Source organism: Sinocyclocheilus rhinocerous, unplaced genomic scaffold (genome assembly GCF_001515625.1).
Source record: "Sinocyclocheilus rhinocerous isolate Xijiao unplaced genomic scaffold, SAMN03320098_v1.1 scaffold1155, whole genome shotgun sequence".
Lineage (NCBI taxonomy): Eukaryota > Metazoa > Chordata > Actinopteri > Cypriniformes > Cyprinidae > Sinocyclocheilus > Sinocyclocheilus rhinocerous.
The window spans coordinates 339,901-355,778 of record NW_015629044.1 but is presented as its reverse complement, the minus strand read 5'-3'; the positions used below and the strand labels follow the sequence as shown (position 1 = coordinate 355,778).

Below are 15,878 nucleotides of genomic sequence, written 5' to 3'. Positions count from 1 at the left end.
CAAATAGGCCCAGGAGGATACACACAACGTGGGATGTCAGTTCCTCATAAATTTGATGTCAACTGCCTTCCATGGTAAGAGGCCATGGCGTAAATCCATCAAAGCCTCTGTTGAGGTGGGCAATGATGGAGGAGCCAGATCTCCCTGGCTCTGTCGTCTGTCTCTGTCAAATCTTTTCATCCATTGACAGCTTCCCAGGCGCCCAGGCCTCTCAACAGTTAGAAACGGAACGGTGAGAGCATTTAGCACATTCCCCACCCCTGCCCTGCGAACAGGAAGCTGACCGGTAGGCCCGAGGGGCCCTCTAAGCGAGACAGAACACACACTGCCCATCATCAGCACTCAATACTAAGCGGCTCACATTAACAGAGCACATGTCCTTTGAGGCTATGAAGGTGGCCCCATAGATTTACCCTTATTTGTGTGAATTGAGATGGCCTTGATAAGGCTCCCTCTCTGGTAATAGCTTCCTCGCTCTGATCTGATCTCCGTGAGGACTAGTGTGAAAGAGTCATTAAGTGGAAAAGCTCCCCAAAGCTCCCGGCGGTGTGGTGTTGTCAGTGAGTTTGGACACCCACCAGATAAGACGCTAAAGCACTTTGCCTTGGCTTGACCTGGCCCTATTACATCACCGATGATTTGCAGTATCAAGGGCTTATGTAAACCCTGGAGGCCTGCGCTGCCTGGTCATGTGATACTTTATGACCTCAATTTTATGTGTGCCATCTTATCTGTGTGCAGTAATAAAGTTTTATCCCCCCCGCTAATGCTAAGCAAAGGTCGTCCTGCAAATAAACGTGCCCAGGGTCTGCTACATATGCAGTTAATTGTACTTCACTGCAGTTTACAAACAAAAGCCATTAAATCTGTTCTCGTTTTCATTGACAGGTCAGAGCGGTCTGGGGAAGTCAACGCTCGTAAACACACTCTTCAAGTCCAAGGTCAGCAGGAAGTCCTGCACTCCTAATTATGAGGAGCAGATCTCGAAAACTGTCCACCTGCAATCAGTCAGCCACAGTGAGTATTGAACGCTTCTTTCTTCACAGCTACCACATCAAACACCCGTCACACCCAAGAGGTCAAGGTTTTGCTAATTTGCACAGCCCTGTTTGCCCCTGCTGGAAATATCATAACTGCACCATTTTGGCCCAATAAACATCTTTGAACATTGAAAGTCTTTCAAAATTGTGCTTCTGTCCTGAACAGCCACGAAAAGGGCACTTTGTAAATAGATGTGTCCCAAATGATGTACATTCACTATACACAATGCTATCTAGTGTATTCATTTCATGGTATGTTCTTGTCCTCCTGGGAAGTTTATATTTATGAGTTGGGAAGCCGTAATTATGACGTCAGTTGCATTCAAATTGCTTTGCTCGGAGCAAGATGGCAAGTAAAAAAATACAGAAAATACCTTTTTTTTTTAACACTACTAAAAATCTGGTGTTTTTGCTTTGTTTTTATTCAGTTTATGAAGGTAATGTAAACTGATGCTGTTATTTATTATTTTATTGTAATTGTACAATACTATCATATTTTGTACATGCAACTAAGCTAGTTCTATTGTAAATATAAAAATAAGTAATTTTTTCCTTCCGGCAAGAATTGATTGCACCATGCGAAGAGAAGTACAATACCTAACAGGTTTTATTAGCATTTGCTGTTTGTTTTTTTATTTATCGGATATTATGCTTCAAACCAGTCTGATAGCTTTAGCATGTTTAGCCTCTCCTCTTCTGCTACATAGGGAAATCTGTTGAGTACATAAAATATCCACACTTATTTTGTAGTTGAGGAAGTGTACTGTTAGTGCACTATGCCTCGCTGTGCTTTTTCAAAAAAAAATTTTGGACACACTTCTCACACTATTTATGGTATTATAAAATCCCGCTCATTTGTGCATTTGGAATCATTTTTATTTTCAGTGTAGACCGGCTAGAAACGCAACGCATCACACCTGGTTAGCACATGGTGTTTCACATCAATAAGATGACGTGCTACAGAGTGTTGGCCTGAGTGATTTCTGAAAGGATGGAAGGATTAAAGAAGAATGACATTTAGACAGGACAAACTGGAGGCTGCTCAGTGTTTTGTAGGGTTTGAATTGGAAAAAGACCAGAGTGATCAGAGCATGTGCTCTGAAAGGAAAAATAAATTAAAAAGCCTGCAAGGGGGACGGAGAGATCAATCACACAACTTCAACTGTTGAGATCGGGCCACAGCTGTCATTATGAGCTCTCTTTCAGAGAGAATGACAGAGGAAGAATGCGCAGGGGACGTATTTTATCCCACTGGTCAGGAGATGACTGGAGGCCACCACTTATGCACAGCATCTGGCTTTAGTGAAGCGAGCTCAGCTGAGTGAATTAATTGGTTGATTGAGCAACGTGCCATTTCTGTCTTGCATACTTCCTCCAGACTCAGAGTAACAATCAATAGAGGCTTGGGTTCTTCTATCCAAACAGGTGTGTTTTTGTTGTGTAGAATTAAGTTTCATTTAGGCTTGTTTTGGCAATGAAGCAAAGATTGTTTGGATGTACCTTTGTTACTTTGCTTTTGAGGTAAACTATGGATTGTTTCACTGATTTTCTTGACTCTACTTGAAGATTGTTTCACTGATTTTCTTGACATACTTGAGGATATTATACTTGATTTTTTTTCCTGAAAGAAAAATGTCTAAATAAAATTGTCAACACATTGTGATTACATTTTGGGACTTGTATTGATAACCATAGTATTGGTTTCATTTCAATACTATTTGGTGAACATAAAACACTTAAATTTAAATTAATTGTTTACAATTTAAATTTTAAAATAGCAATTTTAAGCATTATAACATTATAATTTACAGCATGGAAATGGATTTTCATTTTGAGATTAGCTAAAGATTTAGCTACAATTAACACTGGTATTAAAGTAAGCATGGAAATGTCATAATTGGATCTTCCAGTGGAAATGACAGACTTCTCTCTCCAATCATTTAGTCCGTCAGCCCTGCAAGCATGGAACCAAATCTCCACCATACATTTTTCCAATACACTAGAAAATACATCACAATACAGTAGAAATGATTAGTCGTTACATCCATTTCATCGCAACTTTTTTTTGTGTTTTTAAAGATTAACTATAAGTGAGCATTAAGCCCAAAAGTATACTTCAATTTTGACGTGAACGATTAGCATACAGCATAGCCTTTCAAAATATACTCCATTTGAATGTATGTGTGAACAATGTAAAAATAGGGGAAATGATCATGTACAATAAAAACAGATCAATGAAAAAAAAAAATCTCCAAGGCCATGTTTGCAGCTATACAAGGGTGCTGTTCCATTTTATACTGAGCAGAGAAAGCTGAACTGTATATTACGCAGAGAGATGCACGTACTTTCAAACATCCCGCATACGGCAATGAGAAAGCAATGAATCTCCATTTTGCTTCTGGCGGCGCCACCATGCTTCGTTGGAGAGAGGCGTGAAAGGCAGATGCCGTAGCCAACTTCACTAGTCCTTTAAATGAAAGTATTGTTTGAGTGTGTGTGTGTGTGTGTGCTTGCCCTCAGTAGTTAGTGTAGTCGCGCACCCAGCTATCCATCTTCATTTCTCACTTTAGACTGTCTGACAAGGGTCTAACAAACACAAAATTTGATAGTGGTCCTCTGTCTCTTATATTCAGAAATAACTCAGTTGGACAAGTAAAGAAATCATGCTCCCTTTCACTGGGGTGCAAAGGCCTGTAGTACTGCAAAAATGAGACTAACTAAAAAAAATTTATATGTTATTGCACTGTTATCTAATTACCCCTGCTATTTTCTTCTGGGTCAGAAGTTTTTGGAGTTACCCATGTTATCTAGTTTTAATGTAGTTATCTAATCTAAATCACAAATCTGCCCAATAGAATGACCTACAAGTTTGCATCTCAGATGTAGGATGTTGTGAGACACCGGATAAGCATGCCTCCGCTTGTAGCTTTAAGTGCCAGTCAATTGCTGTGCAAAGGCCTTTGCTGGGCTGGGTCATTAGCGTAGCCTGCTATGTTAATTGCCATGGTTCCTACTTGACAGCAGAAATGTATGAAGACCGCTGAACTTTACCTCCAGTCTGGATATGGGCACAGAAATATCCAATTACAAAACCCTACGGAGAGCTAGCGCTGAAGCTATGGTGTTAATTGTTGCTACAGCCATGTGCAGGTTTCGTAGCCGCTATGCTAAACCTCTCTCCTTATTCCTTTAGTTTGCTGCCTACTGGTTTTAAAATGAGTCATTTGATTTTGCTTTCAGGGAAATTTTTAGACCTAGATCTGCTTGTTGATCTCTTTTCTGTTTCTGACTTCCCCTTGACAGGTTTTAGATATGTAAATGTTAACCTGTGTCACACTCTTGCAACAGCTTTGCCTCTTTGCAGCTTTCACTTCAATTAGCCAAAGGTCAAATTATTGAAGTCTGTATTTAGGTTCAAAACTGTCATTTGATGTAATTCTGTAATTCTGCTGTCTCAGTATATTTCTTTGTGCAAAATCTTAGGAGCTTTGGGAAGTTTTCTGTGTAAGATCAAGAACAAGTGTTTTTAGCATAGCTGTGTCATTGCAACTGGAAAGAGGTTTCTATTCAGTTGTAGCAGCATCTGTTGGATCTCTGTCCTACCATAGCCAAACCTCATTGCTCACAGACCTCTCAAAACTTATGGCCCAATAGTTTATAAATGTTTGACGTGCAGAATGGAAGAGAGGGTGGATGAGAGTAAAAGAATGGGAGAAGCTGGGTGTGCTGTTTCTTAACAAAAGAAGATTGACGATAAGACTGTTCAGCTTGTGACTTCCTGAGATATCCCCATGGTTCAGGAGACACCCCTCACTGACTTCTCAGCGTAGCACAACGTAAACATTACAGTGAATGAGATTGTCCTGTTCCTTTTGATTTTTTTTAATGTTAGCCTTCAGAAAAGCGAGTCCGTAAAGCTCAACACATGATGCAAATATTTACTTTGTTTTACTATTTTGATTGCATTAGCCCTCGTGCGAGAATTTATTATCTGTACGATTACTGATGGGGAAAAATGTTCTGTACCATTAAACTCTTTACATTAAAATCTTTTAATTTACATTATCATATAAACTGCCATTCAAAGGTTTGGGGTTGGTAAGATTTTTGTATGTTTTTGAAAGAAGTCTTATGCTCACCAAGGCTGTATGTTTGATCACAAATTCAGTAAAAAGAGAAATATTGTGAAATATTATTACAATTTAAAATAACTGTTTTCTATTTTAATATATTTTGAATTGTAATTTATTCCTGTGATGCAAAGCTGAATTTTCAGTAACCATTACTCCGGTATGCTGATTTGGTGCATTGCTTATTATTGTCAATGTTGAAAACAGTTATTTGTTTGTTTGTTTACATGGAAATTGTGATTCATTTTTAAGGATTCTTTGATAAATAGAAAGTTCAAAAGAACAGCATTGGTTTGAAATAGTTGATTAAAACTATTAATTTCTTTAAACAGAACTTCAGTACCCAAATTTTTTAATGGTTGTGTATACATATGTAACAATTGTCTCATCTAAAAAAAATGATCTGAAACATAACTGATACCTCCAGTACTCCCAGCAAATAAATTTTCTTCTTTAGCTAAGAAAAAGTTCTGTCTAGATTGTAATTAATGGTGCCTTTTTGTTTCCTAGCAACCTTTTTCTTCTTCATTAGAGATCATTTCAGTATTCATCAGTGTAAATATAACCTTCTGCAAATACTTTAAAAAGGTTGGAACAACAGACCTGTTCTTGTATTCTCTATCAAAATGACAAAACTACTCCTTGTTTTACTGCTAAACTACTAAATTGCCTCTGCACTCTCTGATTTGAGACAGTTCGTCTAGCAGATGTCTTGTTGTCCCTTGCTTCCCTAGCAGTTTTATCTTTCCAAAGTGCAGGCCTGTGGAAAACAAAGAGTACCAAAGTCTCAGGGTGCCTGACACCTCCACACACTACAAAGCTGCCTACTGGCCCTCACAGCCCGTGAAAAAAAAAGCTGGCCTGTAAACTGACCGCCAGGGGAAATGAGTGTTACGCAACCCCCCCCCCTTTTCTCAAAGACTACACAGTGCAGAAAATGAAGTGGCGGGCCTCTCAATGCCACCATTCAGCTGTACTCCCTCCATGTGGGTGAATATGGGAAAAACTAAGCCCTGCTTTGTCGCTGAGTCACGCAAAGAGAAGCATATGTGTTTCCATTAGCTGTTCATGAGGGGGTTTTCAATCATTGGCCCACCAATCCAAAAACAGGCACTCTTTTTTGCTAATGGCCCACTGCGAACAAAAAATCGATCATCATCAGATGGGGTTATAGCACTTTGAAACTCATAAACTGGAGTGTTGACTGACAGTTTAATTTTTCCTTGTTACAATCTCGTCATATTTTCTTTGATTGCCTCATCCAGAAGGATTAATGTGGTGAGTTAACAACAAATGTCAATCAACCAATGCCAGGGATACAGTAGGGGTCCCTGCTTGCACAGACTTTTTTTTCTTTTTTGCAGGCTGATTTGCATTCTTGCAGCATTATATCAGATTAAATGAAAAGCACAGGGTCTTCAGTGTACGATTTTAACTGATAGTCCCTAAGAACTGATGTTTCGGGAAAAAGAAGGTGAAATCCTTGTCAACTTACTCTTCATTCAGTCTTCTGTGGATCCATCTTGATTTTTTTTATTTCAGCCTTCTTCCCTCCACTCTTTTACTCTCTAACTCTTTTGTCTTGTTATTTTCTAGTCATCGAGGAGAAAGGGGTGAAGATGAAGCTTACAGTAATTGACACCCCTGGATTTGGAGACCAAATCAACAATGAGAACTGGTGAGAGCAACATTTTAAAGCTTATCAGATTCATTCATACTGTCCGAAAGTTTGAGACCACAATTAAAATGTGGTATTCAAAATCGAATTTAATCTTGGAAATAAACACAGTTTTAGAATTATGTATCATTTAAAAATAAAATAAAAATTAAGTTACTTTACTATTTCTAGGTCGCTAATCAAAATAACTTAAAAGTATATTTGTGGCTGTCATTTGTGATATGTTCTTGCTTCCACTGAAGCACAGGATGCTCTTTGGGTCATTATAAAATCATGCTGGAGAACATGATTATCAGGTTTTACACAGAACCAAATCCAAAAGACACCCTGAAATTCATGCTGATTCAACTTTTTATTTAAAGGGGTCATAGTGGGGTAGATATGTGGGGGCGTGTTAGAATGAGCCGTTTTAGGGGGGCGTGGCAGAGTCTTAACTTTGATAAAGAATATCTCTTTGGTTTTGAGACTTTAGTCTTTGCAACTTCAGGGATCTTATCTATGCACAATCAGCTTGTAACACTCCAAAGAGAAAGGAAAACTTGAAATCGCATCATATGACCCCTTTAAATTATGTTGATAATACCATTTTCACGAGCTCTACAACTGTGTGAGATAAATTCTTTAGTAATTAGAGAGCATTTTGGCATAGGCTTTGCTGTTAAAGTAATTATTTATTTGACACTAAAATCATGCCTTAATGGTCTTCAGAATGTTTATTTTAAAGAAATACTACGTTTCTTCCACTTTGTCTGACTTCTACATTAACTTAAGTATATGTTGTTAATTGTGATGTTAATCCTTCCCTGTGTCTTTTTTTTTCTCAGCTGGGAGCCCATTGTACAATATGTCAATGAACAGTATGAAAAATACCTGAAGGAGGAGCTGAATGTCAACAGGAAGAAAAGAATCCCTGACAGCCGCGTTCACGGCTGTGTCTACTTCCTGCCAGCCACTGGACACTGGTGTGTGTCAACTGCACATATCAGTGGTTCAAACCAAGCCATATGTTAAAATGCTGTCTGTCATATTTGTATGACATGGCTTCATTTGAAAATTTCAGGGGTCTTAGTTTGGAGATTTTAACCCACTAACCTAGTGAGAGTTTGTGAAAAATCATTCTTTTGGCAGCAAAACATATTCATCTTCTTAATGAAAACAGTCTGACAGCTGTGAGATAATTGCTGTTTTTTTTAATGCAGTGGACCTTAACATATGGATATAATTTTTTTAATCATTCTAAATTTTAATATTTAATGTTTAATTTAAATATTCACTACCGTTCAGAAGTTTGGGGTCGGAAAGATTCTTTTGTCAAGTAATCATGTTTTTGAAGAAGTCTCTTATGCTCACCAGGGTTGCATTTATTTGATCAAAAAATACAGTAAAAACAGTAATATCATTACGATTTAAAATAACTATTTTCTATTTTAATATGTTTTAAAATGTAATTTATTCCTGTGATGGCAAAGCTGAATTTTCAGCATCATTACTCCAGTCGTCAGTGTCACATGATCCTTCAGAAATCATTCTGATATGATGATTTGCTGCTCAAGAAACATTTTTTATTATTATCAATATTAATCAGTTGTGCTGCTTAATATTTTTGTGGAAACCATGATACATTTTTTTCAGGATTATTTTATGAATAGAAAGTTCAAAGAAATTTTTTGTAACATTATAAATGTCACTTTTGATCAGTTTAATGTATCCTTTCTGAATAAAAGTATTATTTACAAAAAAAAAAAAAAACACTTACTGACCCCAGACTTTTGAATAGAGGTGTATGTAACATTGTTACTTCATGTAATGATATTTTAGCTTCACATGATCTAGATTTTTTTTAATTTTCATTTATTCATTTAGAAGTCGCTTTTATCAAAAGCAAATTATCTATATGCTGTGAACCCCATTTTTACTTATATTTAGAGAATAAGTGAAAAAGGGTGTAAAATGGCCCTTAGTAATGATCCATCCTGCTCTTCTACAGGTTACGGCCTATAGATGTGGAGTTTATGAGGAGACTGGGGAAGATAGTGAGCATCGTCCCTGTGATCGCCAAGGCAGACACACTTACTCTGGAGGAGCGGCTAGAGTTCAAACAGAGGGTGAGCTGTCCCTCATCAACATCTGCGTACAGAACTTCACTCACATTTTATGATATGCAGGCTGAATGGAGCGGGAGAGAATCATTGCATTCGAATATCCAAAAGTCTCTTGGCATGCGGTTGCTCGCTCTGGGTTGGAAAAATGAATAGGCCACACTAAGGTTACAAGCAGTGTCTGCGACGTCTCCGTCGGGAGACGGTCTCTCCTCTGACTGATGTATAGCTACTACTTCGGCCCGGGCCACTTGCCATCAGTTCTCCCAACAGAGCGCTTTTGGACAGCTCCGACGGAACGGACCGCAGGGCCAGAACGGCCCCCGCACACAGTGTCTCCTATCAATATACACCAAACAACACTCCTAATGATGTACTCTGTCATTTCAGCCCATTATCCAGAGCTGTCTCTCACTGCTCAATAGCCCGAGCAGAGCGCCGTGCGGGGGCGGACGTCACACTGTGCTCAAGATATCAATCGCTGATATCATATCCATGTACAACAACCGCACTCCAAAATCCTCCCCCACACGAACACATGGCAGCAAAGGCATTAATGTCTAATGCTTTGCACCTCGGGCCCGAAACTCTGGCTGTGAGGAGGAAAAAAACAGAATTTCCTGGTGAACTTTACTGTGGCCTCTGAGTGCAAGAATGCATGAGGGTTGAGATTGAGACTAGTAAAATACAGTGCGAAGAGCTGGAGGGAGAGAAGCTGCTGTCATATTTCACCCCCGGGGTGATTGTGCGGTTTTTGTGTGTGTGTGCGGTAGGTTGTAAAAATCATTGTAAATCCATCTAACAGGAAGCGTCTCTCTGCAGATAAGACAGGACCTGCAGGCCAACGGGATCAGAGTGTATCCACAGAAAGAATATGACGAGGATGCTGAAGACCGGATACTCAATGATAAGATTAGGGTATGAAGACTGTACTTTAAGAGTTTATTGCTGTGCTGTGTTGATTTAAATGGTTAGTTCACCCTAAAATGATCATTCCTGTTGAAGGGTTTAGAAACAAAATTATGACAGAGGTATCATTTTTGGGGTTGAAAATTTGCTGAAAATGTACTCATCTTCAGGCCATCCAAGATGTAGATGAGTTTGTTTCTTCATCTGAACAGATTTGGAGAAATTTAGCATTACATCATTTGCTCACAAATGGATCCTCTGCAGTGAATGGGTGCCGTCAGAATGAGAGTCCAAACGGCTGATAAAAACATCACAATAATCCACACAACTCCAGTCCATCAATTAATGTCTTGTGAAGCGAAACAAATCCATCATTAAGCTTTGAAAAAGTCCATCCCCTGTTGTCCTCTCACATCAAAAATGACATATTTGTTTAGAACTGTTTTGGACTGTTTTTGCTTGTAAACAGAGCTTGATATATGCATATTTCACTCCTGATTCAGACAATAAGAGGTTTTCACTGGAGAAATAAATATTATGGATAGATGACTCCAGCCGGAAGCAATTGCTTTAAGTTAAAAATGTCTTGATGAATTTCTTTGTTACAAACATGCAGCTTTTCACTTCACAAGATGTTAACTGATGAACTGGAGTCACGTGGATTACTTGTGGATTATTGTGTTGTTTTATCAGCTGTTTGGACTCTCATTCTGATGGCACCCATTCACTGCAGAGGATCCATTGATGAGCAATGCTCAATATCTCATAATCTGTTCTGATGAAGAAACAAACTCATCCACATCTTGGATGGCCTGAGGGTGAGTACATTATCAGCAAATTTTCATTTTTGGGTGAACAGTTCCTTTAGTTGCTTTAAGTGGATTTATACTTTGTACTTAATGAAATTTTGAGGTATGGTGAATGTTTCTTTTAGGAAAACATCCCCTTTGCTGTGGTGGGAACAGATAAGGAGCACCAGGTGAATGGGAACAAAGTCTTGGGAAGAAAAACAAAGTGGGGGATCATCGAAGGTGAGCGTCTAAAGACATTGTCTGCTATGATTTGCTGGTCACCAGTAATTTATTGTGTTTTGGATGCTGGTGTCTCAGCCAGACTTCTTAACTAGTTTTGGCAGAAAGATTGTTAGTTGACCTCCATGGAACCCATGCTGGTTTGTTCAGCAGGGTAACTGTAACAATTGTCAAATCTAATTGTGTAATGATGGCTGACAGGCTTCACAAAGCAAGATTGTCTGTGATTTAGGTTAGTCAACACTGCCATCAAGTGGTGTGTGTAGAAAGTACAGAGAAGCCCTGGATGAATTCATGAACATGCCTTTGTATTTTGTTTATTTCAGTTGAAAATGTTGCGCATTGCGAGTTTGCACACTTGAGAGATCTTCTTATCAGGTAAGTCATATTTTTTTACTTGCAAGTCTTCAAATATCATAACAGAATGACATTAGCATATGGCATATGACCTTGCTATTTAGGTAAAATGGGAGCAGCCATTAATAACCCATTCATTCTGGTTGTCAGGTTTAGATGATGCAGAAGAACATGCTCCTCTTGAACTTTCTGTTTTTAAAATATGGTCCAAATGGCAAAATCAGTGGCATCCCATAATAGTTTAGAATCAAAAATTCAACTTTAGGTGGACAACTATAGGTAAAGAAGGCTGACTTCCTCAAGAGTACAAAACTGGTGCTATTGCCCAACATGTCAATTTCTGGCTCAACTAATGTTTTTAGACATTCTCATCTCATCCCATAACCAAATAAATACCAAAGGAATGCTAATTGAATTTATATCATAATCATATCTGACCCTGGACCAGAAAACCAGTCATAAGTAGCATGGGTATATTTGTAGCAATATCCAAGAATACATTGTATGGGTCAAAATTATCAATTTTTCTTTTATGCCAAAAATCATTAGGATATTAAGTAAAGATCATGTTCCATGAATATATTTTGTACATTTACAACCGTAAAGATATCAAAACTTAATTTTTGATTAGTATTATGCATTGCTAAGGACTTCATTTGGTCAACTTTAAAGGCGATTTTCTCAATATTTAGATTTTTTTTTGCACTCTCAGATTTCAGATTTTCAAATATTTGTATCTCGGCCAAATATTGTCCTATCATAACAAAATTGACCCTTATGACTGGTTTTGTGGTCCAGGTCATATATAATGATTTCATATCATAATTTAGAACCAATCCTACCTGGAACAAACAAAAATCTTCTAATAAAAGCATACTGGATAAACTGAAATTGTATTTAATTTTAATTTATTATCTTTCTTCTTTTCTTTTCTTTTTTTTCTTTTTTCTCTTTTTTTTTTCTTTTTTAGTTGACTTTTACAGAATTGTTATTTGATCCCTTTTATGGTTGGTCCAAGTTATCAAAGAATACAATTTTAAATTTTAAAAAAAATGTAAACAATGGATTTGTCAACAGATGTCAGAGTTTCATGCAGTTAAAACTAACTGTTCTGGTCACAAAGCTTTTGCTTTTTGGCTTAAACCAGCTGAAATGGTTATCAGCTTTGTAAAGTGGATATATGAGTAGTGGGACTAAACAGCTCAGGGAAGGGACAGCTGAGAAAGGCAAGAGTACATCCTTTCCTGTGAGCTCAGTAAAGGACAGGTTAATTACGGAGTCTGATCGGGTGAGGCCAGGTCACAAAGCCCTCTCACGGTAACTCTTGGATGGCGGCCCGTTGACAGATGGTATGAGAGTGATTCCCTGCTGAAATGGGAAACAAATGATGACCGTTATAATGCTCCACGTTTTTGAATCGCCTTTCACACTTTTTGATCGGCCTCCCGCTGAAGCGGAGATGAAATTACACCAGGAAACACCAACCGAATCACACAAAGTGATCATAAAAAGCTGATGTAGTCAGAAAACAATTCAGTTCTGTATAAGAGAATGACTTTTATTTTACACTGTGCATATTTCCCTTAGGGTATGTTATTGTGGGATCAAAATTAATACTATGCTCTACTGCGCTCTACTTTCAAGGTCCCACCTGCAAGATTTGAAGGACGTCACTCACAACATTCACTATGAGACCTACAGGGTGAAAAGACTTAATGAGAGCAATGCCAATGGACTGGCGCTCTCACCTTTGACCCTGGAGAACGGTACCCTAGAGAAGAGCGATGCAGAGAGTCACCTTTGAAAGGGAAGGAGCGTGTGCCCATCCTTCACCCCGCCAGAATGGGAGAGATGAACATTTCACTTCTAGATTGCCACCGATGGAAAATCGACCCGTTTGACTAAAGACATTTCCGCTTAGGCATGTAAACGTCATATATGAGTCTATTTTTGAAATGAATCTATATTGTGGGTAGGGATCTGGGATGGATTATGGGTAGAATTGAACCAGGTTTTGGCTAAGAGAAAGTTTCCCTCTATTTTTCTCTCTCTTGATATCTTTGATCTGTTTTCTGCCAAATGAATGGCACAGAGGGTTGGCATGTTGGAAAATGTGTGTGTGTGTTCCTGCACGCCTGACACCTCACTGGATGAGAAAATCCCATAATACCTATTTACACTGAACCAGCAATGTGACATGCTCCTTTTGATCTTTTATTTTCATAAGTAATTATTTTAGTTTTTTTTTTTTTACAGCAAAATATGATCTTTCCCTGTACTTTTGTAAAAGAAGAGAGAAAAAAAAAAAAGTTTAGACAAATATTTTTGTTACCATAGCTGCTTTGAAGCTCAAGGTATTTTCTTAAAGAGTTTCTTACTGCTATCCATAAATGGCTGCTGTGATGATAGCAAATATGTTGATATAACGGGAAATATTTCAAATATAACCTCTGACCTTAAAGGTCTGGAATGAAATGTAATACTATTGATCATTTCTAATGCAGAGATGGATAAAGGAACAAGAGAAAGTCGATTCTTACTGATGTTTGCCGAACAGTAACAGGTCAAGTTTACAGTTATATGTAGGGATGTTTTTCTTTCACTAGCCTAGTCAACTTGCTGTTTAAAGGTACACATTGTGCTGTTTACTTCTCTCCACTGGACGTCAAGAGTCCATCTTGCCCTGTAGCTTATCAAAGCTATTGTACATAACCATAATGTGTTCTTATTTTCTATCACAGCATCACATTTTTTACTCAACATGTATTAGCGGCATCATCATGATTTCCTTGTTACTAATATTACTATACATGTAAACACCATTGATTTATGATTAAAAAATTGCCACCGTTCAATATTTATGTGGAGCCACTGATCAATGCTATTAGTTTCACTGGAGACTGACGTAATATTATACGCTACCGTTCAAAATTTTGGGGTCAGTAAGATTTTTATTTTGATAAGAAGTGTCTTAGGCTCACCAAGGATGCATTCATTTAGGGCCATCCTTAGGGGGGTGCAACTGGTGCGGTCGCACTGGGCCCCGGCTTGAGGGGGCCCCATGGCGAATGGACCGAGGGGGACCCACACCCCTCCCCCCACCCGGAACGCGATCGCGAACGGACCGAGGGGGGCCCCACTCCCTACCTCGCACCGGGCCCCGTGTCAGCCAAGGACCGCCCTGCATTCATTTTTTCAAAAGCAGTCAAAAACTAATTAAAATTTGAAATATCTGTTTTGTTTTAATATATTTAAACTTTTTTCTGAAATGGCAATGCTGAATTTTTAGAAGCCATAACACCAGTCTTAAGTGTCATATTATCTTTCAGAAATCATTCCGATATGCTGATTTGGAACTTATTATTATTAGTTAATAAGTTTTATTATTAGTTGGAAATGGTTGTGCTGCTTAATGAAGTCTGGAAGTGTTTTTTATTATTGTTCTTTAATGAATAGAAAGTTCAAAAAAGGTCAAGAAAAATAAATCTTTTGTAACATTATAAATGTAAGTCATTATAAATGTCTTTACTGTCACATTGGGTAAATTTAATGAATCCTTGCTGAATAAATTAAATTTCTTACAAAAAAAAAAAACGTACCGACTCCAAACTTCTGAACAGTAGTGTATGTTCATAATATGTTTATGTGATAGTTGTATGTACAATGACTTAAAACATGGAATCTCTCATTATTTTAGAACGTGACTAAACTCCTAAACTCTTTACTGAGGACTGACAGTTAGACAGGTGTCTTTCTGCATTTAAAACCTTAATCATGCCTCAACAGTCGCTTCACCTTTGATCCATTTTCTTCTTCTGATGTCCTCGCTTATTTGTGTTTTTATTATTTGTGAAAGGGTGCCAGGTGAAGACGTTTTCTTTGTGACTTGCTTCAGGAATGTTAACATCAGGCTAAATTTGCCAAAATAGCTTACTTAAGACTCTTATATAACACATGCTTATAAAGCAGAGCCCCAACTGCCTGATTGAAACATCTTTTATCAAGCTCTGCGGGATAGGTTTTTGTTGACCTGCAAAGCACAACTAAGCTTTTCTTCCTTTTTAGAGCCTTATTCATTAAAAAAAATTGATCCCTGTGGTCAAAATACTTAATACAAACGGTGTGTCTCAGAATAGACGAGGTAGATGTGTTTGTGTGTGGATGCACATTCAAGAAGCAACATTCAAACACACAGTAACAGCTGACAACATGTTTTAAAGGAATAGTTCACCCAAAAATTGAAAATCGGTAATTTATTCACCTTATCACCCTTATATGTTGTTCCACAGAAGCAAGTCATACAGTTTGATCATTAAATACATTTTGGGGTGAACTGCGCCTTTAACAATTGAATGTCAGAGAAAATTAATGACGCAAATATGGTACTTATTTTGTACAACTTTTACTAAAACGGTGCAGACTGGAACCAACCAACTGAAAACAACAACGCTTGTCTGACAAGGCACTGCAGCCATGAGATTGAGTTCATAAAACTTTGTCTTTTTTTCTCTTTCATTTTAAATGAACCACTACAACAGTATTTACAGAAAGAGATGTACCCTAAAGAACTGAGAACTGTGACATGCCCATGTCACACCAGAGAAATAAAATACCAAAGAAATCAGAGAAACATT

General features: G+C 38.0%; 1 protein-coding gene across 1 annotated transcript in view; it reads left to right on the top strand.

The window, feature by feature from the left end:
- LOC107738615 (septin-9-like) overlaps positions 1 to 14,151 on the top strand; it is a 62,031-nt gene extending 47,880 nt beyond the window's left edge. Inside the window, exons 4-11 of the mRNA XM_016550389.1 lie at positions 889 to 1,017; positions 6,767 to 6,848; positions 7,673 to 7,810; positions 8,836 to 8,953; positions 9,770 to 9,865; positions 10,791 to 10,887; positions 11,214 to 11,265; positions 12,889 to 14,151. Coding sequence (XP_016405875.1) covers positions 889 to 1,017; positions 6,767 to 6,848; positions 7,673 to 7,810; positions 8,836 to 8,953; positions 9,770 to 9,865; positions 10,791 to 10,887; positions 11,214 to 11,265; positions 12,889 to 13,048 — 872 coding nt within the window. The 3' untranslated portion in view covers positions 13,049 to 14,151. The remainder of the gene's footprint in view (positions 1 to 888; positions 1,018 to 6,766; positions 6,849 to 7,672; positions 7,811 to 8,835; positions 8,954 to 9,769; positions 9,866 to 10,790; positions 10,888 to 11,213; positions 11,266 to 12,888) is intronic.
- The last annotated feature ends 1,727 nt before the right edge of the window (positions 14,152 to 15,878 follow it).